The 25,395-nt window shown below is 39.8% G+C and overlaps 1 protein-coding gene across 3 annotated transcripts in view; it reads right to left on the bottom strand.

Annotated features, from left to right (window-relative positions):
- Positions 1 to 1,522: 1,522 nt before the first annotated feature.
- Positions 1,523 to 25,395, bottom strand: part of POLR3B (RNA polymerase III subunit B) — an 89,436-nt gene continuing 65,563 nt past the window's right edge. For all 3 annotated transcript variants that reach the window (XM_013947586.2, XM_067308758.1, XM_067308752.1), the window contains 5 exons: positions 21,156 to 21,259; positions 19,815 to 19,981; positions 17,590 to 17,703; positions 11,593 to 11,766; positions 1,523 to 5,134 (listed from right to left, as the gene is read on the bottom strand). In XM_013947586.2, coding sequence (XP_013803040.1) covers positions 5,005 to 5,134; positions 11,593 to 11,766; positions 17,590 to 17,703; positions 19,815 to 19,981; positions 21,156 to 21,259 — 689 coding nt within the window. In that variant the 3' untranslated portion in view covers positions 1,523 to 5,004. The remainder of the gene's footprint in view (positions 5,135 to 11,592; positions 11,767 to 17,589; positions 17,704 to 19,814; positions 19,982 to 21,155; positions 21,260 to 25,395) is intronic.

Raw genomic sequence — 25,395 nt, 5'->3', positions numbered from 1 at the left:
GCCTGCTCACAGACTCGGAAAGGATTTTTCTGAAGGGTGAAGCAAAGGCCCAAATTCACTTGCAGAGTAGCCAGCAATCTTTGTCATTGACTTCCTCCAGACAGGGATGATGCTATTTAATCTGCTTTTAAAAAAAATTCCAACTGCAAAAAGTCCCTGCATTGGCTCTGACCTGGGTTTGGAGATTGAACTCAGAGTTCTGGTGTTCCTAGGGACGTATGTTCATATGTATGTATGGCAAAGAAGATGTACTTGACTCTTGGGTCCATATGATGAACTCTTAAATATTTGCTAAGAGGCAAAACTGGTCCATTGGCTGATTCCAGCAGTCTCTGCTACCTGGAAGAGGAGAGTCTGACCTGGTCAATGAACATATGGAAGAGTAAGGTTGACAAATGAGCTAGTTCTTACTCCTGCACCTTGCTACCCCTTCCAAAAGTAAGAACACCAATGCAACTGGTGGGTCCAGGCTGATATTGAAATATTTCAATAGCTGTTCATGACAAGGATGGACTGAAGTCAGAACTTGGGTTTAAACATACTCAAGTTTATAGTAGCATTTAGATCTGAAACATGGATCCATCTTCCGGGCTTCTGAGCCTTAGAAACAGAAACTGGGATCCAGATCTTCACTGCACACATTAAGCCTCCCAGCACTGGTCCAGATAATAGCAAAGAGTCACCATCTGGCTGGATTTTACGGTTTGATGAAGTGCTCAGTTTTAAGGCAAGCACGTGTCTGGCACCTGGGGACTGCAGAGTCCTGATCCCAGTTCTGGCACAGTCTTTCTGTGGCCCTGGGCAAGTCACGTCCTCTTCAGAGGAGGGAATTCATCAAGTGCCCCACGGCCCCTCTGAATCAGCAATGGGCTGTAAAACAATCCTCAGTTCCAACTGGAAGAGAGGCCGGCTGAAGGGGCTTCTCAGCAGTGCTGAGCCAGCGCTGTGCCACAGTCCAGACACTTGCACTGGGACACAGCTGAGGAGCTCCCCCACACTGCTCCTGTGGGTTGCTGTGGGAGCTAGGTAGGTTGTCTCAGGGCTTGTACTCACTGGCGCTAGGGCCGTCCTGGCCTTTAAGAGCCTCAAGAGACAGGAAGCACAGAAAATTTCCAGCCCCTCTATTTTGGTTTTGCAGCTGTACAATGACAATTATACTTAGAAACAGACCTTACAAGTGTGTTCTGAATGGGGCTTACAAACCATTTTTCAGATGCAAAGCACTATTCATTTGTTTGCCATTTCTTATCACTAACCAATGAAATACACTTCAGTCTTTTAATGTTTTTAGGTATGACTTACCTGCATCTTGCTGCAAACCACAGATATTTTTTATATTTGCCAGAAGGAAACCCAGAGAACTGACCTAAAAGTAATTTCTCATCATCATGGATCTATGTTTTGCATTGATTCCCCCTCCCTCCATTTTTAGGCAACAAGTAACAACTTTGCTTGCTGCATGTTGAAGCTTCTTTATACAGCAAAACTCTTAACAAGATATGGACATTACAAACAAAACCAGTCTTGCTTAGTGGGAGCCCTTTATTTTCAACATCTTAAAATTATTAAATCTCAGGATGCCTATATTTCATAGTATATCCTCTTTGAATGCCAAAATCAGCCAAAATCTGTTTTCATTTTTCTTTATAGTTTTCTTTTCTAGTTCCTATGTTTGGAAACATTTACCTTTTAAAAAAAAAAAAAAAAAGTCAGAAGCTTTTGAGGGTTATGTAAGCAACTCTAAATGAGGCTGTTTTTCTGAACTCTAAACAAGTGATTCACCTAACCCATGGTTCCAGAAATGGCTAGAAGACCTATGTTGTTCTGCCCTATAGCATTCCTGCAGCCTCCCTAGCTTGATTCTATTTCTCACAACAAAACAGTGTGGCTAGACATGTATGGTATTTGAAGGGGTAGCTTTTAATTAATGCCATTGTTTTGTCATGGAATAATAGACTTGTGTACTGAATTCTAGGCCCGTAAGTACTTCTACCTTTTTAATACTGTTGAATTCTTTATCTACCAAGTAGATGGGAACTTGAACATAATATATGGAGTTAGATATTTCTTCCAACAGCAACACACCTCTAGCTTATCTCAGAAAGTGGGCTGTATTCTGCATTTCAGCTGAGACTTGTGCTTGCAACCGTCATGTTGAATAGCATTTCTGGTAGAAAGCCTCTCCTGGACACTAAATAGCAAGAGATAAAGAAGTGGGAATGGAATGAAAACTTTATGGCAATTTTCTAGCCACAGCTCCTTGTGCTAAAGCCTTAAGATTGTCAAGTGTTATTCAGAATATTACATCTCTTTCAGCAATTAAACAAAGAGTTGTCATGGCAGGCTTGTTCTTGCAAAGTCCAGTTACAGCAGTACAGTCATTAGCTGACATCAGACCTCTGCATGAAAGCATTCACTTTATGAAAAGGGGAAGGGGGAAATCAGTTAGCATAACGTAGCCAGGTTCAACACTGTAAAATCTCTTTTTTTTGGATATGCGGATAATTCAAAGGACGGCAAAGATGAGGCACACCAGAGCAAAGCAGTGTGATAACTTCAGGGTTCTGGGGATGTATTTTACCCCTTCAGTCCGTGTGCTATTGTTTCTTCTGGCTGCAATAGGTTACTTCCTTGAATTGCCACTTTGACCATCATACTCCAGGAGTCCATAACTGTTCTTCCAGTTTCTTCTGCTGGTTTTGTAATGCTTATTCTATTGCTAATACCAGAGAGTACTTGAACGTGTCTACTATGATGGAACATAGGTGGCCTCTTGAAGAGAGGCAGGCAGTAAAAAGCCAGAGTCTCAACTCAAATCTGCACTCATATGTGCCTCCTGTGTATGCACAGGCTTAGGTAGGACAGCAATAATGTGCAACTGAAACTGATGTAGACATCACCAGAATAGTACAGAGGGGACGATCCTCACTTACTGCCAGACATGTCTAGTTTCTGTGTTCTACTAGGTCCATCATTGCTAAGGTTGCCCTTTTCTTCCTTACCTTCAGCTACCTCAGATGATTTCCTTTACCAACTCTCACAAAACCTACTCAAAAGCTATTCCCCTCCTTTCATCAGCTTGAGGTAAAACAACTGCAAGGTTACTCCTTCAGGGTTGCACACACACCTGCTCTCTGAACAGGATGAGTCATGAGCACAGTCCTTTGCTCCTCATCATCTCTGCTGTGTCTACTTAAATTTCTGCAGGTATAATTTTACCTATTAGTCTTTGCTGTAGCTCGGACCTTCTAACCTAGGAGACCATAGTTAGCAAGAACACCTTATCCTAAGGGTAGTTTCTGGATCGAGGTCAAAACTCTCTCCCACTGGTAGGCTGCAGCCTTTGAGGCTCACTCCCTCTGGTGGTGCACCTGAGCCTCAGTTTGGCAGTCTCAGGGAGCAAAGCAAAGTTCATTAATTTGGTGGGGGCTTTTGCTTAACCTCTTTCTCCAGTTTGGCAACAGTAGTTTGCAAATGACGATCTTTGCTGTACGTAATTCTGTTGTTAAGTCTTTATTAATAGCCCTGAGCTGTTCAGATCCTGGTAGGGATGCTTCAAGAGCTTTTCCCAATCCAAATGTGCTGTTCTAAGTATGTGTGTTGTCATTACTCTCCCTTTTTTGCAGCTGGACTAAAGTCTGCCCCTTCAGACTTTATTTGTAAGCCCAGACACAAAGCTACTAGTTTAAGCATTTTGATGGCAGCTTGAAAAGCAAACCTATTCATTAATTCTTGAGGGCTGATACACATCTGTGCATAAGAAGCAGAAAGAACAGCAGCAACCTGACTGCAAAAATAGTGTCAGGACTTGCATGCACTATTCAGCCATTTGAGGAACCAAAGAGCATCTGAACATGCACATACGTCATCTTGACTTCAGTGGGACTACAACTGTGCTTAAAGAGTTAACCATGTGCTTGGCTGAGTAAGGGTTCAAGTGATCTTTAGGGTACTAAGTGAACTCTTAGTTCATCCACTGCTTTAGCTTTAGGCCTTATATCTCATAAAAAGTTCAGCTGTTCCCTTTCTGAATTCTTTAAGGTCATTCAAGCCTGCTTCACTGTCAGTGGAGGATTGGTTGTTCTTTATAGTATATTTTTAAAGCTGTGGCTAGCCCCATATTTAAAAAAATTTTTTAAGTCCTAGGAGAGTGTACATCAGTGTCTGTAGTGTTTGCAGCCTATCTTTTCAGGGCTTTGAGCCAGCATATTACTAGAACTACTATACACAATTGGAATTGAATGGTTATCTGTAAGCTGTACCCTGCATTTAGTGCACATGCAGTCACCTCTCTTGAACTTCATGGAAACTGCATCTGTTTAGATGAAGGTGTACTATTATCACACCAGAGCTTTCACACAAATGCACCTTCACCTGCATATTCAAATCCCTCTCAAAATGACCCATTTAAAGTTCTCTAGAAAGTATTCTTTCATTTATCTAAACCAGGCAATACTTAACAAAATCTTAATGCTTTAACAATGTCTTAACAAAATGCTTAAGGAATAAGAAAATGTTTCAGACATCATGAGAAGTCTTTACCATCCTTATACAGCCATCAACACATACATTCAGGCAGTATTATTTAAAACATTTATTAGTCTTCCATATTCCACTGGTCTGGAAAACATAATTTTAACCTATATGAGTAAGATGTGCATTTAACCTCAGCTCAAGCCGCTGTCCAGCAAAGCATTTATTAAAACCAAGCATGGGGTTGTCACATGTTTGAAAGTTATGCACGTGCTTCGCTGGACCATGGCCTTATTCCACAATGTCCACACATCCTGTTTACTCAGGCAATCAAGGCTTCAGGATTGCTCTTACTGACAGTCTCACCTGTCAACTTAAAACAGGCAGAAGATACAAGCAAGATTTCATTCAAGTGTCCTGTATCTCCCTTCTACCCACTCAGGTTTTATTCACATTCACCAAAATATCTTCCAGTTACATACACTGGATTTTAATTTCTTTAAAATATTTTTTCCCTCTTTTTCGTCTTGCTCATTCATTATATTTGGCTAGTTTTAGCCGAGGTATGATGTTCATTGACTGCAGTTCTTGGAATAAGAGTTTACAGGCATAAGGTATGCGCAGAGAAGACACATGACATGATGATTTGCAGTAGTGGCACCTACGGAAACAAACCAAAAGAAGGTCAGAGTTGATGCATAAATGAAGCTCTGCAGAAAAGAACAGTTGCCACCATTCACTGATTTATTTTTCCACCTTCATTTAAACACTGGACTCAGTTCTAGAAGGCGCTGAGTGCTTGAGACACGTTTTAGCACTTAAGCAAGTCATAACTTTAAGCCCTTAAATAATTTGACCAAAGTCAATAGGATCTTAATGTTAAACCTGTGCTTTTCTTGGAGGAGAATCAATGCTCAGCAGTTAGTAGGACTGAGTCCCCCTTTGCCACCCACAAGTGCCAACACAAGATTCAGCATTGTATAACAAGAATGAAGAGAATTAAGTATTCTGAAAATATAGTTAATGTTCCACATTTCATTTTATGTATAGTCACAAAAAAGAGGCAGGAAGAAAGAAAGATCCTATTTATTTTGTTCTCATATGCAATTTAATTTGTTACTACCATACTGCCCCAAATCAATTCATATTCCTAGCTCAGAAAGGGGCATCTCTCTCCTTAAGTCCCTGTGTGCAAACAGCCAAAGCTTCAGTCAAGATGGGAAACCAGTAAAACCGCTTCAGCCCATATTCTTTGCACTCTTTACTCAAATAATGACACAGTCTTGGAATTCTGGGGGAGAGTTTTCTTTGTCAAACAGATACAAATTTGACCATGTAAGGAAAAGACAGGCTAGTCAGTCATTTTTCTAGTACCAGGACTGGTAAATTCATTGGCAGTAACAACTCCTTACATTAAACGATTTGATTTCTTATGCCATGTACACACAGAAGGAATTAAAAATCTTTCTTACAAATGTTAATTTTCCACCTTCTTTTTTTCTCATTCTTCTGTATACTTCCTGTCTCAGTTTTGGAAAGTATTGTGCTTGGATGGGTGATCACCCAGAAAGGTTAAGGTACTATAGGTGCAAATCAAGAGTCACTGTCAAAGACAGATCACAGAAATTGAAATACTTGGACTCCATTTGGTCCTCGATTTGCTACTAAACTGGACAGCACCAGGGCTGAATCTGGACCAGAGGGAACAATTTTCTGCCTGCAGATTTTAAAATGCTCAGACTCCAAGGATCTGACTAACCTCTCATCTTGTCATCATAAAAGGACCGAATCTTGCTCATTGCATTCAGTGGAGTCCTGCCACTGAACAGCTTGTGCAACAGGAAAGTTGGAAGAATTTGCCATAATGTCTCACAGTAAGTTTTTATTGTATTTTTTCACTGGGACAAGTTCTGTTGCTGCCACAACAGTCCCCTTCCCCTGTGGAAGAACCATGTCAGGCCCCAACAAAGATGTGCTGTTACTGTCCTGCAGAAAAACATACCCTGTCACCAGATCCTTGTCTTAAGGAAAATAAACCCTTCCTCACAGACAAATGCCCTTAATGCTAGTCACCAAACAATATGTTACTAAATGGTTTCTCACAGCAATGCCTTATAAATACCAGAATCACTGAAAAGGCCAGTTTAGAAATTCTGAGTTTCTCTAATGACTTGGGTTCTATTGTGATGCTCATTACAGGGCCACTTCCTTCAGCTAATGATAGACACAGCACATTATATCACTTAGATGAAACTACCTATTACTGATTACTCTCACACATCAGACAGCTTTTCACAGCATTAAATTGCATGAACGTCTGGCACAAATGTCTGTCTGAGAGAAGTTTCTTTTACAGTTATTTTAAAAAAGTGATTAAACTTGGTTAGAAACTTCAAAAATAGGAAATACTTTGATTAACAACACTTTAAAAATAAAATTAATACTATTTCTAATTTTCAAATTTCTAATTTTCTTCAAGGTACCCTCACTCATCTGATCTCTGAAAATCTTTAAGAACTGCTCCTAAAGCCAAGATCTTGTCAAAAAATTAAGCCACATCTGCATGAGAGTATTTTTAATGCAGGGCATTACACAGAGTGGTTGCTTGTTTGACTTAAAGTATGCCCTTTCTGTCAGACAACTTCCATTAGCTGTTACTTGCATTGCAGTAGCTGTAAGAGACTCAGGTGAGAAAGAGGCCTCACTTGTTTCATACAGTGCATACACATTCAAGAAAACCAGGACTCAAAAAAAAAAAATTGCCTAAAAGCAAGTAGGACAATGTCTAACTAAAAATCACCAAATGTGGCGGGATATACAGAGTAGGCCTCGCCTCTCCCCTGGCTAACCCACTTGTTTACCTACCACTGCCTGCACTTCTGCTCCATAGGGAACAGAACTGCTGCTGCTCTCAGCATACAAACAGGATACATTATTTTTGGTCAGAAGTCATGAACTTCAGAAGAAGGATCTGACCAAGGCCAGAAAGGTTAGCTGTCACTTTTACATCGATAAGCTGAAAATAGGCCCAACTTTTAACTTGCATACTTCATTGTATCATGAAAAAAATCTCTCTCCAAGCACCAAAGTGAATAAAACCCAATTTCCTGCCTCTCCTAATACATTGGTATTGACATCCAAGATGCTGCAAGTTTCAAACAATGTTCTTTTGAGGTGTCTATAAATGGATCTCTCTCTCTTCTTCCTCCTCCCAATTTTCTAGTCTTTCATCTGCCATAAATACTAGAGTAACTCATAACGAGCTCACACTGCTGCTTTTTTCCTCCCTCAGTCATGGCACTCCAGGTCAACTTGAAAAAACTTGCAGGAACTTTGTATCCTATAAATTCCTATCCCTTTCACGGGTCTGTTTTTCTGTGTGGCTAAAACAAAACATCCCCTTAAAGAACACACAAACAAGCTTCCCTATCTTCTAGTAAGAGTGGTGTATTTCCAGCAAACTACAGGGTAACTTTGAACATAGCATCTCAAAATTACTGTAGAGAGAAGATGGTTAAGAGCAAAGTCCATAATATTAGACCTGATGAACTCCGCATAGTTTTGACATCTAGTTTCATGCTTCCACTATACAGAAAAGCAGTTGGTTTGTAGCAGATAAGCTTAGTACTAGTTTAGAACCCACAGAGAGTAAGATGGCAATATCATTAGCTAGTCTAGAGATTAGTTTCTTGGGCACAAGGCAGTTGGTCAGAAGCCAACTGAATTTCCAGCCAGGCAGGTGTTTCTCTTTCAAGTCCTGTTGCACAGGATTGGTGCATCTGTCTAATGCTTCCAAGAGGAGCTCCTTGTTTTGTATGACTACAAAGCAAAAGGCATTTGGGAGGGGAACAGTCAAAGAAAGCAGTGTACATGTGATTATGAACACCACAGCTGGAGAACTAGAAAGCAGGACGTGTTGCTTTCTTCTCTCATTCTTCTTGCCCACTCTCTCTCTTCAGCCTTTTGAGGTTCCACATGCAACTATAACAGGAAGATCTGTGCCCAACCTGGACTTAGATAGCCAGTAATCTATTTCTGATGTCAGAAGACTCAAGGACACTGACACAGCTAGTTTCCCCTTTTCGAAAATAGATAATGTGCAGGACTGGGTTTTTGTCTGTTCTCACATCCAGTCCATGAGTCTTTTTTTTGACTAAGAGTTTAGACTTGAAGGATTTTCTAGTTGGGGCTGGAAGATCTCCAGAGAAGAAGGTAATCTCCCTGTGCCAAACACAGCGGACAGTCCAATTCTCCTTTGAGTGACTTCTGTCCTGCAAAGACATAATCTGTCAGCTTTACAGGCACCACAAAGACTTGAGCAAAAACCTGAGCCAGCAACACTCTTTAGGGAGTCTGAGAACATTTCCCTCTGAAAAGAAACCACAAACACAAAACATACTGAGGCATCTGTATGGTATGGAGATAGTGTGATCTCTCACAGCTATTAGAACAGCAAACACAGGACTTGATTTCTTCAAATGCACATTCAAATTACTTCCTCATTTTCAAATGGAACTTTGTAATATTTAAAAACTAGCTGACCTCTGAACAAGCTTACAAATGGACCTTCTTGATTACTTCTGAAAGTACATTCACGTTCAGTGCACTTAATTTTTAATGCAATTATTCCTAGAATGGATGCAGATACAGTCATTATTGTACCCATAACCTAACTGGGTAAATTTAGTACATCTACATAAGGTCTAACACCACGGGCTTTGCTCTTAACCATCTACATTCTGACTGCAGGTGAAAATATGGTCCAGAAATCTTACAAGAATGTTTTGCAAAGATATCCTTTATTTGGTGGGATACATATGGATTGCTAGTGCCTTCAAAAGATCTATGTGGCACTGGAGGTGCCTGCACAACAAACCCAGACCAAGACCTATTAAGAATTCAGGATGTCTGGCATGCACAGAAGCAGTGTGGAGGCAACAGCACTGCTTGGAGCATCTAGTAGCTCTGGAGCATTTAGTAGGCTTGGTTCCTCTCTTCAAGGAGGAAAGAAAGCATTTTTAAAACAGAAACAGGAGTTGCTGCACACACGGAAAAATGTAGTGCATGAAGGTCTTTTTCTTAGCTAGAAACTTTAGATATAACTTCTCTGAAAAAGAAAATCTTATTCCCAAAGAAGCAAACTGTATCTGAGCAGTGGAGGCATACCACAGCTGCAGAGACTCTGCAAAGTAACAGCTAAGTCTGCTGCTTAGGAAAGCATGTTTTCTGCATGTTTCCAGTGCAGAAAACAGTAACTGTTAAAGTTTGTGGGAGGGCTGGAGAAGATAGGTAGAACTACAGTGAGCAAAGTCTTTGTAGCCAAGTACATGAGCTGCTGACTAAAATAATTTGAAAAAAGCCTGAAGAAGCATTAAAAAAATAAAAAAGCTAAACTACACAGCACAGTAGGAAAAACATGGAAAGACAGACACTTTTCCAAATCCTTCATAAAAAGTGGAACATCCCTACAAAGATATCTGTTCCACTTAAAAATACATACATAACATCTTTTGTATCAACAAAAAGCTTTAAGTTTGGTTAGTGACACACAATAATAGTAGATATCAATCTTCACTGTAGCTATACTGTAGCTACCTACAACTGGCAACTAGGAGTTTCCCTTCATTGTCCTGCCTCACAGCCTTTGTCCCCAGACCAATTAGCTCCAGTTTAAAGGACAAGGCTTTAGTTAAGTTTGCTCTGCTGTGCGTTTTTAGTTTGCTGGACACCAGCCAGCCCCAGACCAAAAGCTGTGTCACTGCAGTTAAAACAGTGTTGTGCTCCCATTGACACATCCTGAGTGAGAAAGGACTCATAAGAAAAGGCAGTCGTGATCTAGAATATACTCTGACTGTGGAGATTTGCAGTACAGCAAGAATCTGTTGTGAGGGCAGGGCTCACTAGATCAAGTGAAGCCACTAAGCTCCTTGTTTGGGGCCAGCCTGCTTCCAGATGGTCTGAAAAGGAGTCAGAGCAAGGCTGCACTTGCCTGCAAAAGTTTATGCATATACACACATTTCAGCACTAGATCAGTGTAGCAGGGCATGTTAACACAAACTCATCCAAGTCCATCTTAGACATTAAACGTACTGTAAACTGGTCTGTAATTAAGTTAGGCTACATCCATTTAATACACTCGCATTGATTTAGGGGTGTTTCCACACCAGTGGAGTTGTGGCAGTTTTAATTAGTGAGTTAAGTTGGCACATCAACTTGATGTGGCTAAGCCTCTAGGAAATAAAGGTTCATCCCAGTGCTGGCCTGGAGTTATTGAACTGCCAACAATTGTAGAATGAGGTGTTGACACTTGGGAGCTGACTGAGACCAGAAAGTCCAAATTTCATCCTACATTGGCTGAAACCTCACTTTAGTTCAAGCCTGGGGCATTCTTTATTATTGAGTTAGCTGGACAGTCCAGCAAAGGTTACTGGTCCCAGCTGTTTATCACTGCCTTTTGCACAGAGGTCATGGCCCCAGCAAAATGCTGATGGAACAATTTGCACCAGTGCTACTTAACTGGGCCCTGGCAAAATTGGCACGGTGACTTGAGCAGTTTAAATGGACATGATTCACTCTGCCTGAGGTGGATTAGGGAATATTACCTATAAGCAGCACCAGCAGGCTACTCCAGGGGTTTGCTAATCCCCTGCAGGGATGGGAAGGGGGGCAAGAGGCAAAGCAGAGGTAACCCTTCCCACAAGCATAGTTGGCTGCGGAAGACAACACCTGTTCCCCACATCAGGAGAGATACCTAGTCCATCAACTACAAACTCGCTTTAGTCTCAAGCTCAATCAGACCAAAAGGAATACAGCAATAACAGAACTCTGCCTCTGGTCACTAGTTCCCCAAATATCATTTTTGAATTTTGACATTGGTTTTGATTAAGGTACATGGGATTGTCAACTAGTACCTGAAGGGCACTTCAAAGCTGAGAAGCACTATAACCAAGGGTACAGTTCTCTTAAAACAGAGGCACATTTACTCTGTGTCAGTTTGCTTTACACACCTTAGACTCACGGGCTTTCTTGAAAGTATGAACACATATGAAACATGCCACATGCACAAAGTGAGGAGGGGACACCATGATTTACAAAAAGCATTACAATTAGACAACTTACCAGCCAGAGTATCCCAGCAAGCCACACTGCCCACAAACATCCACTTCAAAGGCATCACTTGAAATCATCAGTCTCTCCAGTAAAAGCATGCTGGCTCCATAACCTATTAAACAATCTCGTTCCATCTCTCCAAGACGCAAACCACCATCACGGGATCGACCTTCAGTGGGCTGCCTTTGAAATAAGGATTTGAAAAATACAGTAAATATTCCTGAACATATGTTCTACAATTCTAGGAATACCTTCCTTCAAATTGTAGGAATAGTATAGTATCAATGGACAAGAACGATCCACAAACCAGTGTTGCTGTTCTTGCAAATATATTATTCAAGTTTAAGCAATAAATCTTTGCTCCTGCACTAGCAGTATGATGCAGTTCTGAGAGTCACACCTGCAGTGTCAGGGCCACAACTCTTTACATTATAGAATACACCTGAATAAGTGAAAACAAAAGAGAGTATCCAAGAACGCAATTGTATCTAGTAACCAGATACCTGGATACATATTTGGTACTCTGTTTTGGTGAGACATTCATATTCTTTTGCTAACTAAATGAAACAATATTCAGTGGTTAATGAATGTTTTCAGTTGAACTGCAACTAAGTAAGACTAAGTTGATAAAGTAGGACCATATTCGATCTGTGAGAGAGTATCAAAACAAAGCAGAACCCAAGTAGTTAGCATGATGAATTGCTCCCTTTTCCAGTGTGCGATTACTAATTCATTATTCAAGTTCTACACATTTTTTAAAAAATATCACTTTTGTAGTTTATTTTTTTAATGCCTGTTCGATGGTTAGGAGATTGATTTCAGTGTTGTAAACTTTTCTGGTTCTGTAGGTCCTCAAAACAAATTAAAGTCTCATTTCTTTTCTGGAAAAGACTTCTTGTCCTCATGGTACTACAGGAAAACTTCAACAAAGGAATATAAGCAGACACTGAAGATTTTGAGATAAAAAGCCAAGGTACATTTTATTTTTTAACAATACTATGACTATTTAAGCCAATCTTTTGATTTCGTTGGTCACAACGTTAAAACTTTAAATGTTCTTACTTGTCACACTGCTGTTTGACTTTGTTGTATAGCCAGCATTCACTTTGCTCTCATGTACTAGCACAGTGTAGCAATATTTAGGTGGCAAATATTACAAAGTGAACCGTGAAACAAAAAAAATCTTAAATTCCTGAAGCATGAACATATTGCATGCATTTTATTAAATACTTCAGTCCTTATATACTGAAGCATGACAGCAGACAGAAGAAATAAAAATTGGTATTAGTAATCATAAGTGGCTTCACTGGCCAGTGAAACCCAAAGTTTATGTCCTGTTTTGGTACCTGGAGCAGCGTAAAGCACCTAGAGTATCTAATGATGGACCTGGGCCATAGCTTTCACAGCATATTTTGTTTATAGTATTTCAAACTACCATATTTGCTAAACTTACTAAATATACTGAGTTTTGCAAACTTTTTACAACTCACAGAGAACAGGATTTTAAAAACCTTCAACATCTAATAATCTTTTGTAACAAGTGTAAAAAAAATACACCAGACCAAACTGACTTTCTAAAGATGCAAGTTGTATTTGTATTTTTGGGGGGAAAGAGGGTTGGGTTTTTTTGGTTTTTTTTTTGTTGTTTTTTTTTTTACTCTGACCTCATTGGAACCTATAAAACTATGGAACCTACAGAACTAATCTGCTTGCAATTCAAATAGCCCTTTTCATACATGTTACCTTCTATTTTTCTCCCTGTCAGGGGAATGGATAGAAGTTGTTTACATCCTGATTAAACTCCCTAGTCCTCCCCCACACGGCTGATGGCACCATCATTGGTCAGACATTGCTTTAAAGGACTAACCCTGTGGTGAATGCAGTTTATTTTGTGAAGACTCAAGAGGCAGATTTTAGAAGCATTGGAGGCCTCCAAAGATACAGACATCTGCTGCAATGTTAGAAGTGCCCAAGTTCCTTCTACCAATTGACTTCTGTAATATTAATTAAATGCACAAGTCTGCTTTCAAAAGTGTCACCAGGTGCTGTTCCATAAGATGAAATTCCAAAATAGCTTAAAAAATGTGATCCCCAAATAAAGTCTCAATCCAACTAAGGGAAGGTAAAATCTCTTGGAAAAAATATGGGCTTTTGCCTCCAGCCCTTGAAGAGTTGATATTCCATGGATGTTCCAACACATACGGGATGAAGATTTCTAAGGCAGCTGAAATCTCATTAAAAACCCTCGAGAAAAAAAAAATCAGCCTTCAGCTCCTAAGTGTCAAAATGACCTCACTAAAAACAACAACAACAAAAAACTCCTTCCCCAAAAAGTAGTTTTCTAAAGTGTTAAAAATTTCAATACTGAGGTTAGGCCTTTGAAAAGATTCTATCTTATGGTCCCTAAGTCTATGGAATTTTTGGCCAGCTCACATGAGTTTAAAAATTCCTCACTCCAAAGACTGTTTAAAATGTTAAAACAGTATTTATAAACCATTTGTGTTTTCCCTTTTCCTCTATACACACTTACACTGTAGCTGTTGCCCTGGGCAACTACTTCCATTCTTTATTCTAAACATAACATACTGAAGACAAAAAAACCATAGACTCTTAAATAAGTTTGGGAACATCTTAGAACCCATATATTTTTCATATTTCAAAAAAAAAAGAAAAGATAAAAAGATCTTAAAATTCTTGAATGCTAAATAAAACTGCTTCTTTACATAAAAAACTAAGGCCATGTGATATTGATACTATTTAACTGTTGCATGTAGAAAAAGAATAAAGCAATTAACTTCAGTGATTTTAAACACATTAAGAATTTATTGGCACTAATGCTGCATTTTCTGGAAGAACAGTGGGTTGAACTTATGGCCTTGTTCCTGTTTCATTGGCCAGTGGAGGGAAACACAGTCTACCCCCATGAGTAAGAGCAGTCCTTGTAGGACTCAGCAGAACTCCTTTGTGCCTGTTATGGAAAGTCAGTAGCTAAGCTCCAAAAAGAGTCTTTGGCTGAAATGCTGATCTCCAAAAGGTGGGATGCTACCTAGAAAAGCCCTGTGCGACAGGAGGAGGAAGCACTATGCTCCCACAATCCCAGAGCCCAGAGAGCCCTGACCAGCATCACCACATCATTTCCTTGTAGTACGACAGGAACTGGCACATCTGATAAGCTCAGAAGACACGCAGGAGGCAATTCTGACCACAACCATTGCAACAGCTACTCATGCAGAGAACAAACAGAAGAGCTTATATTGATCTCCTGTAAGAAAAACTAAAAGCAGTTTACTTATTAGAGAGATTTAGCAGGACTGTAGATCTGGGCAACATCATCTATAGAAACAAGTTTTAAATTAATTATGGACTACTCCTGGCAAAATAAAATTAAGTACTGCATTCAATTCAACAAACCCCAGTTCAGAGGGTGACATCTGGTCATTTTTTGACTGTGTTGACAGAGTGCTGCTTTCCAATACTACAAAGTCTTGTTTTAATCAGAACAATATTTAGAACCAGTGCTGTTCAAAGGACTCAAGTCTTCTGCCTTATTCAAGATTGAAAGATAGCTTTGCTCTGTTAGGTGAAGTACACTTGATATATGATAAAATGCATTTCAAGACAATAACTGCTAAATCCCACAGTGGACGTTGTTACAGGATTACTTTTAAAATCAAAAAATTGTTAGAGACAGTCTACTCTCCAGGAAGTGTGGTGGATGATAAAACAATAGTGAATATGAAAGCTGGCAAAGCAGATGCTCTCAGAAGAGGCAATGGCAGTAACAAAAGTTTAATTAGTTGAGGAGGAAAAAAGAGAATTCATAAAAGATTAGTCAAGAAGCACCATAAATTAAACATTCACTAGCTTTCCTCAAAGTCAAATAAAGAGCCCTGGCTATGAAGCATGATGCTACTGGCTGGAACAAAGAATTTAAAGAAAGTACAGGGTGGGGGAAATCATACCACTTTCACCTTTACATACTAGCATTACCTTGACTTGGGATTTAGGTTTCATTTAAATTCAACAGCTCTAAGCAGTTGAGAAGAAGCTGGGGAGGCAATATGAAAGCAGATCAAGAGATTTGGATAAGCTAGCAGCTCCATTAAACTAACTGTGTGCACTGTTAGCTGAGATGGCAAGTTTTCATTTTCATATGAAGGGCCAATACTATGACTAATGCACTGAAGAACAAAAAATGGAGCAGTCAGCCAATTAATTGGGATTATCATTTATTTTTGAAATTGGCAAGCAGCTGTGCTATGCTTGTTCTTCTTAAAGTTGTTGGTGGAAAGTCCAGACAAGAATTACAAAAACTTCTCATGCTTTCTCTCACAGTTCAACCATTGATTATTATTTACTTCCTTGGAAAGTGTGAGACAACTTCAATCTATCCTAGAGAAAACATGTGGTTCGAAAGCCAAAGGACATAGGAAATAGGTGATGAAAAGCAAGAGAGGAAAGATACTTCTCTATCAGGTACAGCGGAGACTGGCACTGTCCCTCCATTCTCTAATAGTGCACCAACAAAACTGGAAGCTACACCTATTAAGGGAACAGCCTTTCTAACTTGTTATACAGACAGACAAGGCAAGAGAAGTGGATCAGCACAGGACCACAGAGACATAAAAAGTAAATTATGATTTGAAGAAAAGTTATTAATATAAATCATCCTTATTATAGGGAAGGACAAGATAGACATGACCTTGTGCATACATGTCAAAGACAGAACAAAAGGGATGGATCATAAATTTACATGAACAAGTCAAAAAGAAGAGTAGCACCATGCAACAGGTGTACATGATAGTCCAGAAAAACAAAGGAAATTTAGAATAATCTTTGACAGAATATTCAAGACTAGCTGCCAACTGACTTTTTCGCAAGATTTAGAGATAATGCAAATAATCCTACTGTGATGGAGAGAGGGAGACAAAGTGATCCACTAGAAGCCTCCTCAAAGCAAAGTCTGTGCCACTGAACTCTTTCTTGTGAGCCAGGAACGTTGGCAATTTAGAACAACAGTGCAAGCAACCATAGAGCTCACAGCCAAAAAGTTGTTTTGGCTTTAAGGAGAAAAGGTAAGTAACATCAACGAAAGCAGAATATTTCAGATGCCTCAAAGGTCCAGAGACAGGAGTAACACCTATCTTTCTTAGAGAATACCATACCTGCTTGACTTCAGAATTTGACACCAGAAAACATTAACCTGTTAATCAACCTTTTTATTGAAGATGAAAGCCAAGTTCAGGCTTAGTGCAATGATCATGACTCTGAAGGAACTGAGGCTATATCTTTAACTGGATAAACAAAAATGGAGATTTATTGTTGCCTTCTGTGTAAATTTTGCACTTTTAGTGTGAAAGGGCAATTCTCCTGAACAGAATTGGATGAGAACTGTGGACTGGCACATACAACTCTAAAGCTCCTTCAGAAAATCAGGTTTTGAGAGTTGAATGGAAGAGTCTGCATGGCAAAGTGCAAGCATACCAGGGACACACATCATTTTAATGTTTGTTTGCACCATACTGGAGCCAATGAGCTTGCTCTGCCTTAACAGGTGAAGGCATGGGCCACATTAACTGATCAGTACCAAAGAATGCTGAAATATTAAAAGGAAGTTTTTCTTTCTACCCATCCCTGATTTTGTAAAAGTACTACTGTTAAAGGAAAAAAAAAAACCCTCCTAAAACACCTATGATAATGAGCAATTTGACAGGAGAGGGCCAGAGCATACACCAAGAATCAATAAGTGATATTTTTAACAACTGCCAACAAAATGCAGAGAAGCAAACTCAGTTTTGGACCACATGGAACATGTCTGGTCATTCAAAACAATCTTTTACCACAGTCTACTGTGACAGCTTTTGCTCTTTAACAGTGTATTAAAAGCTAACAGCATTTCGTTTCAAGTATCAAAAGGTAAACAAACTTTGTTTTGTACCCCTCTGTCTGCTGAGCACACTTCTCAGTGTACACTAAGTACTTTTTGCATTTAGTCTATAACAATACCTGGTAAGCACTGCTCTGGGTCCTCGAGCTCTCGCATGCATTTTATCCAACACCATGTGCTTTAGTTTCTGGTAATACACAGGACCAAAATAGATATATGCTTCCAAAGGCTCCCTGAAGGAATTAAAAAAACAACAATATTTACAGTTAGCATTTATTTACCTTAATGCAGAAGAAAGTGTTGTGGACAAGTGAAATTTGAAACAATCTGGGAATCGTGGGTTCTGGAAAAAAGTGTTTGGGCTTTCAGGGCAATCAGTCTGGAAACCCTACAGAGAACCCTTTTGAACAGAAGGGCGGTACTTCCAGCATCACGTACTGCTATATCCATCCTAGCAAGGAAGGAGCTCCTGAACTTTTATCACATGCTGTGCAGACACACTGCTATACATGCAGGTACTGCTTCAGTCCTCCCTCTGTCTGCACACAGGTGTTTCGATGGTGTCATCAGCAACCGATAAAGATTGTAAATGTTATAAATATTTGAGACTTGGAAGTGTCTCAAATCATATCTGCTAATTCTCTCTACGCACCACTTTGAAGCATAACGGAAGACGCAGACTGGTAAAAACCCTCACTGCGTGGTGGCACATCAGTGCAGGCCCCGGAAAGGGAAAAGGGGAAGGAGAGCTCTCAAGAACTGTGTTTACCTAGTTGTATCAGCTCAAGAGTATCTGTAACCAGTATGGGAAGGTGTTACTCCATTCTAGGAGCTGGAGTAATGGCTAAAGATTTCTGCGTTTCAAAACCCCCCAGCATTAAGAACAGTATAAGCATCTGGAGATCAGAAACCAACAGTTGAAAGCATTCAGTCATTTCCCAGCTACCACCTTCAGCACTTACTAAGAAATACCAGATTGAATACAGCCAAACTCAGCACTGCTCTTGATTTATTAAAAAAATATATATATATGTGCAATGTAAAAAGCAGGAGACAACAGAATTACACATCCCATTCAGTCATTACTGACATGATGTAGTGTTATTCTAAAAGCTGCGTATCTATGTAAATAATAAAATATAACTAGACGTTTGGAATTTGCAAACTTTCACACATATTTACCTTCATATTTCATAACAAATAAATCAAGCATATGAAATTTTATTGCAAAAATACCTTTCTGACTACCACTATCCTGAAGCAAAGTCTCTAGATAGGGTATGCCAAAGTTTAAGTTTGGGGGAAGGGAATAAGGGGATTTTAGCAAGATGATTTTATTCTCCCAAGGAAAGGAGATTAGTCAAATTTGACTAAGAATTACCGTAATATATCAACAGAAAGTGTTTCAAACACAAGGAGAGTTCATATAAAATTTATGGAATATGGAGTGGGTAGGGAAAATAAAATCGTATCTATTAAACAAAAAGATAAACAACATATGGAATAAGTTAGTAGGAAAAGCAATTAAAATAAAAAGTATAAAAGAAATACAAGAGAGACCTAAGCTCGTTCATAGAGAAAAAGGGAACTGGGAGGATAATAAAAATAGCAGGAAGGTAGGATTAAGACACATTTTGGAAGGGCAGGCATGTGAAGCCATATGGCCTTTTCCTGTTCCTAAACTATCTTACGTTCTTTGAACTCCATGTCTCAGAAGCCAGTCTGATCAACCCAGCAGGAAGTTTGCAGATTAGAGTATTATGCCAGACTGAATCATTGTGTAATCAGTGGAAGGGAAAAAAAAAGGGGGGGGGCAAAAAAAAAAAGCACACACAAAATATTCCCAAGGAACAGACACCTGCCTCCAAATCCATATTTTACAGTCCTCTTATAGTCGGTATGAAAATGCTAATCTGATTGCAAGTGTATATAAAAATTACTAGCAACAGAACCTTGACATTACTTATAATCTCTCAGAAAGAAAACCTTGATTCTACTTTTTTTTCATGGAGCAGAAGTTGTGAGATTTTGATACATATTACAAGGGCAATTGACACATTACAGTCATGCAAATACCAATAATTCCTAAAATGAGGAACTACATACTACTTTAAAGAGAGAGAGAGAGAGAGAGAGAGAGAGAGAGAGAGAGAGGGGGAGGGAGGGAGGGAGGGAGGGAGGGAGAAGTGCCCCTTTCTTCAGCCCCTTTTCTCCATCTCAAAGAGTGGCTTGTCAATAAGAGAAAGTTCCTGAGCTCTGCAGGCATAAGAAGATTTTTCAGATGTGTCTCAACAGGATTTTCCCACTCCCCTGAAACATCTAAAATGATGCAGCAGATTCTTACCCAGTGATACCAGATGTTACGTAGTCCTTCCCTAGGTAGTTATAACCATGGCGAATAAGATCTTCGCACACATCCTTAACTTTACTGCCTCCAAAAGCTGTTCCATAATGAAATCTGCCATCCAGGACCCCAGCCTTTCCAGCCAAGAGTTCAATTAACTTTCCTACCTGTGCAAGGACAAACAGAGTTAACAGGGAGCAGTGCCTTCCCCAGTATGTGCCTCTCCCTTGTCAAACACCTCCTGGACTTTAAAAACATACCATCCTCTATATGGCTGCCAGCACCTATTCCAGTGGGGAAAAACTTGCTCATTGCTTGCCCTCTTGCCAAGGCCCCTCTAGTCCTGCCCAGGATGTGGCCCCCGAAGCCTGCCCAGCGGCAGGACGCGCTGTTACCTCCTGGCCTGGCTGAAGAGATGCAACTGAATGCAGAGCGCACGCACATCTGGCTGGGCGAGAAGCTGCTCGCCTGCACCAGCACATCTCTGGATTAGCTGCAGTGCAAGTTAGCAAGGCAAAGTGTCTGGGAGGTGGCAGCCTGGGCTACTGCATGCGGTAGGAGGAATAGAGGAAACCCAAGGAGAACAGGGAGTGCTCTTGTGTGAAGGGGTGAAAACCAGACACATGGCAGGGTCTGGAAACCTCTTTAAGGTCCAGAGTTAGGCAACCCCATTCTTCCCACTTGTCTGGACAGTGAGCAGGATCCAGTGTGGCCTTCCGCTCTCCAAGACAGCCTCAGAGATTGACACACTAGACAGCACAAGGGAGAACAAAAGGGAGGAAGCTAATGAAGAAAAAAACGTCAGAGACTGTATGAAAAAATCAGAAGTCCCACATAAAGGCCAAGTTGTGATGTATTTAGTGTGGCCCTGCAGCACAGGTACAACACTCGCATTAATTCCAGGCAATAGGATGTAATGTTAAGAAGTTACGTAGCTCTAGAACTATATTAAAACTCCTTTCCACTCTGCACCTCATGCAATTTGCCCCAGTCTGCTTAATAGTACAGCAACACAGGCAATACAGAAGAAGCAGGGAGAACAAGAAACTTTCACATGGAAAGAATACAACTGAAGTACTAGTTTAATGCAGAATGACATGAATATGATGAACAAACAGACCACATCCCTATTCATTTTATATTAGGATGTTTTGAATCATGCAAAACAGATTGCTGACTACTCTTAAGAGAGCAAAAGCAAATGGCATGATGACTGGAGAATATTTTCAGTGCAACTGTGCATTTCCAATTTTCTTTTTCTTTTTAAATTTCTTCTGGCTAAGCCACTCCACTTGCTCTACTGGGGGACCCTGTCTCTTTAATCGTAACGTAACCACTGACCGTCATACGTGATGGGAAGCCATGAGGGTTCATTATGATATCTGGACAGATTCCTGTATCACAAAATGGCATGTCCTCCTGAGGAACAATCAGTCCACACACCCCTGCAGAAGAGAAAACATTTCAATTCACAAGCAGCAAACCACCAGCAGGGCCGACGCTTATCACCAGATTTTCTTTAGTGTTTTCCTCCTCCTCTCTTTCTCATGGATCACTTTTTACCCAGATTCATTACCGTGACCAGTGCTCACAACCTGCAGGCTAGAAGACAGAACTGGCAAAATTAGCATAGCCTTACATAACGCTTCCAGTGATTTGTGAGTTAGCAAATTAGGGAAGAAAGCTTTAGATAGTTTTCAGAGGCGACCAGAAACTTCTGACCAGCCAGTCTGGAACACCTCAAAGGAGATGTAGGTTTTAGAGCTGGTGCTACTACTGCCTGAAAGAAAAACAAAACAAAACAAAACAACAACAAAAATCAAGCCTCTTACAACATCTCTTTGGGCACCTAAAATTATTATTAATTTGAAATCTGTTTATCATATGTATCTTTGCTAAATGCTGTAAATAAAAACAAATGAATGAAGTCAGGACTTTGGCAGGGGCTGAGGGGAGATGAATAGGGAAAAATATAAAAAATAATGTTTTTTTTTCAGGTAGTATTCATTTACTGAGCAAAGACTGCCCTTCAGGAATTACAAAGTATGATCTGCTCCCCAGACTGCTTACAGTTTGTGTACAAGGACTGACAAAATATGTCTTTAAAAGTTTCAGAAGCTTTTTTCAGTCTTATTAGATTATTGGATTTAAAACAAACAAAAAGACAAACTCTAAAACTATTTAGGAAAGATGAAACAGAGCTTGAAACCCATTTACAATAGTCTATCACACATCACAGAATTTTTTTTCCCAACTCTTATGACTGTTTCTACAGTGAATTCTGCAGATGAAAATACTGCAGCTATAAATGACAGAGAGATCTAACATTCAAATTCAGGTGCTAAAATGCAGCTGCTTAAGCCCGTACTCCTTTGAACCAAAGCTACTGTTTCAGTTGGACAATTTCTTCCAGAAGCCCTCAGAGCTGAAAAAGCCTGCAAGCTATTTGAGCTCAGCCTGCTGCAACTGCCAGAGCATGCTCTGGGAACGGTCCTGGAGTGGAGGGGGCTCCTGCAAGACTGAGGGTGCCGGTTACAACCCTAAAAAGGCATCCCCCCACCAGCCAGTTCACAGGGGGATATTGGCGTCTGCTCAGGAGGGAGCTCCTCTTCCACTGTCCAAGCAAGACAGGGATAGGTGTATGGGACAGTGGTTAACAGAATGAGAATGGTAAGCATGGGGGAAGGGAGCAGAAAGAAAGGATTGGAGTGTCCGGGGGCTTTTAGTATTTAGTTTTTAAACCTTTTACAAACTAATTTTCATTTTTCTATTATGATAAATCAGTAACATCCTTCTCCCCTTCCCCGCCGAGCAGCAATCATTTGCTGAAAAAAAAAAAAAAAAACCCACCATCTCTCTTGCACACAGCATTTTTATCCTAAAAAAAAATATATATATATAAATGTATTTGTGTGTGTTTATATATATCAGGGCATGTATATTTTTCCTCATTCCCATTTACTTCTAAGAAAGCGTTAGGTTGCATCTGGACTTCAGGGCACCTGTAAGCCAAAAATTAAATCTTAGCTAACTTAAAATTACTTTAGTCTCTGGAAACCTTTCATATGCCAAGACGGTTCCCATAGCAGACAGCCACTGTGTTGTTTGTTTTGTGTGAAAGTGAATGATAAAAGATCCATGAAATCGACACAGAAAGGCAGAACAGCAGAAAGAGCTGAGGGCTCTCCATCATAGCGGCTTCTCCCCTCCGCTGACTTGCGGAACAATGGCACCTACACACCCAACTGCAGATCTAACACAGCTGTGCATTTCATTAGATGAAGAGCACTAGTGACACAAGTAAATAATTAACTTATTCTGGTCCGCTGACTGTGGTTATGAGACCAGTCATAGCTGACAGATTTTAATACAAGTTAACACAAAGACAGCATAATGAGCTTAGAAGTTAAAAACAAAATATTTAGACAGAATCCAGAAATGCGAGGCTCACTAGGCCATTTATAAAGTTTCTATTTTAGCCCCCCCCCCCCCCCAAAAAAAAAAGCTATAAAAGCTCAGTTCTAAGCTTCTGTATTTTAGGAAGTTGCTGAGTTTACACAATAGACCTATAGCACAAACATATAATTTAGAGAACAGGACAGAGAGCAGTTTCTTCCCCCCGTGTTTTAAGAAAGTTCATTCTCTCTTGTAAAAAGGACACCTTTCCTGTAAACAATGCTACTTCTAAAAGCACATAACTGCAATTCGTTTAAATTGTTAACTTCATTTCATTTTGCAGTCACTTTTCCTTGGCAGCTCTACAAAAGCAAGCTGCTGCGTAAGCTCCAGAATTTGCTACTCTTTTTGCATCCACAATTGCTGAGCCCCGATTTGCAGCAGAAGCAGTGAAACACAAGTCTACCAGCACTTTATTGCCAAGCAGCTGCCACTAAGGAAAGTATGAAAAAGTGATCAAGTGAATTAACCCATGCTAAGTGGAATTATGGCTTGAAACTGGCTAATGAAACAGTAAAAGGAAAAAGAAGATGCTGGATTTAAGACAACCTCAATTTCCAAATCTTGCCCTGTCAAAGTATGATCTGCATTTCAGCTGCCCAGCTATTCCCCATAAAGTATTCATTAACAGGACTCACTTAAACTAGTGAGTATCTTGGGTCTGTGGCTCTTACTGAAAGTTTTTACTGATTTCCTAATTCCTATTAATTTAGGCATCACATGAAAACTGTTCCCCAGAATATATTTTAGTCAAATAGGACACAGAAAATAATGTTATTCAGTTACATTCACCTCCACCTTCCCCTTCACACATTTTTATATGCTCCATCTGATATTTAGCAATAGAGTTTCAGACTAAATGCTGTACTACTATGGGCCAGAATCTGCTCTCACCTACACACTCCGGAGATGTCATCTAGCACAACAATCAAACAGTAACAGTCAGAAAAGGCTGCAAATATTTTTCCAGACAAAACAAAAAAAGCAAGATTTTTTTTTAATGTGTGGACTAACAAGAGGCTTATATGTTTGAGCAAGATAGCATACAGTAGCTTGCTAAATCTCATTTCTTTTCAATTATAAATCAAATCCAGTTCCAGAATAAGCTTTGTATATGAATTTCATGATGTCATCTTAGGGTGAAATTAATTACAATGGTAGCAAATACTTTTAAGATTTCTCTCTCAAAAAAAGTGGATTAATGAGCATGGCAGTTTGCTGCAAGGATAACAGCTTAAATGAGAATAAACTTAAATCAGATTTCTACAGTAGTTTTACTTGCAAGTATAAAACAGTCATAAGCCGTGATTTTCAACGGTATTGTATACCAGCCACTAAATGACAGCCCTCTGCCTATGCCTGATGGCCCCTATCCTCACACATGGCCCAGTCTGCACAGGATCTCAACACCCATGTCCTACACAGGGCCCAGTATATATGCAGTATTTTAGGACAGAGAATAAAGATCCCTTAATCCCCTTACTTTTGTCCTTTAAGAGTTTCTTTTTCTAACCCGGAGAAATTCAGGTTTCCAGAATTTGCATCTTTGGTATGGTCGCTTTAACAGCTTGCTGCCAGCCTGCACATATACAGACTTGTAAAACAGCAGTTCAGCAATGGGGGGGGGTTGGGCGGGGGGGGGACATGGGAAGGGGACAGGGAGGAAACACAACAGTATGGGAAAGTTTTTCCACCAGCTACGATAAGATGCCTTCTCTACACGCACATGCCAAATGAAAAAAAAAAAAAAATCAAATAAGTCTAAACAACCTAATATAGAAAACTAATTACTACCAGCAGGAGGGACATTAGAGAGCAAAGAGACTAACTGAATAGCAGCAGCAGTAATACCAGTTTCTATCAGCGAGATGAAAAGAAGTGCATTACTAAATGTACTTGTTTATTTATTCCAATGATATAGTGGTAAAAGAGCTAAAAATAACTTAAAAGGTGTCTATTTTAGATTTACCAGACTTGACAGAATTTGTAAATACTCCTATGAGAAATTAGACTACGTCACAGAATTAAGAGGAGTTGTAGCTATAACACAGCACTGTCTATTGTGGACAAGTTACAAATGGATCAGTAAAAATTAATAAGGTTAAACAAAAATGTACATCTGCTT

Source organism: Apteryx mantelli, chromosome 1, assembly GCF_036417845.1.
Source record: "Apteryx mantelli isolate bAptMan1 chromosome 1, bAptMan1.hap1, whole genome shotgun sequence".
NCBI lineage: Eukaryota > Metazoa > Chordata > Aves > Apterygiformes > Apterygidae > Apteryx > Apteryx mantelli.
This window is presented reverse-complemented; position numbering and strand designations above follow the sequence as displayed.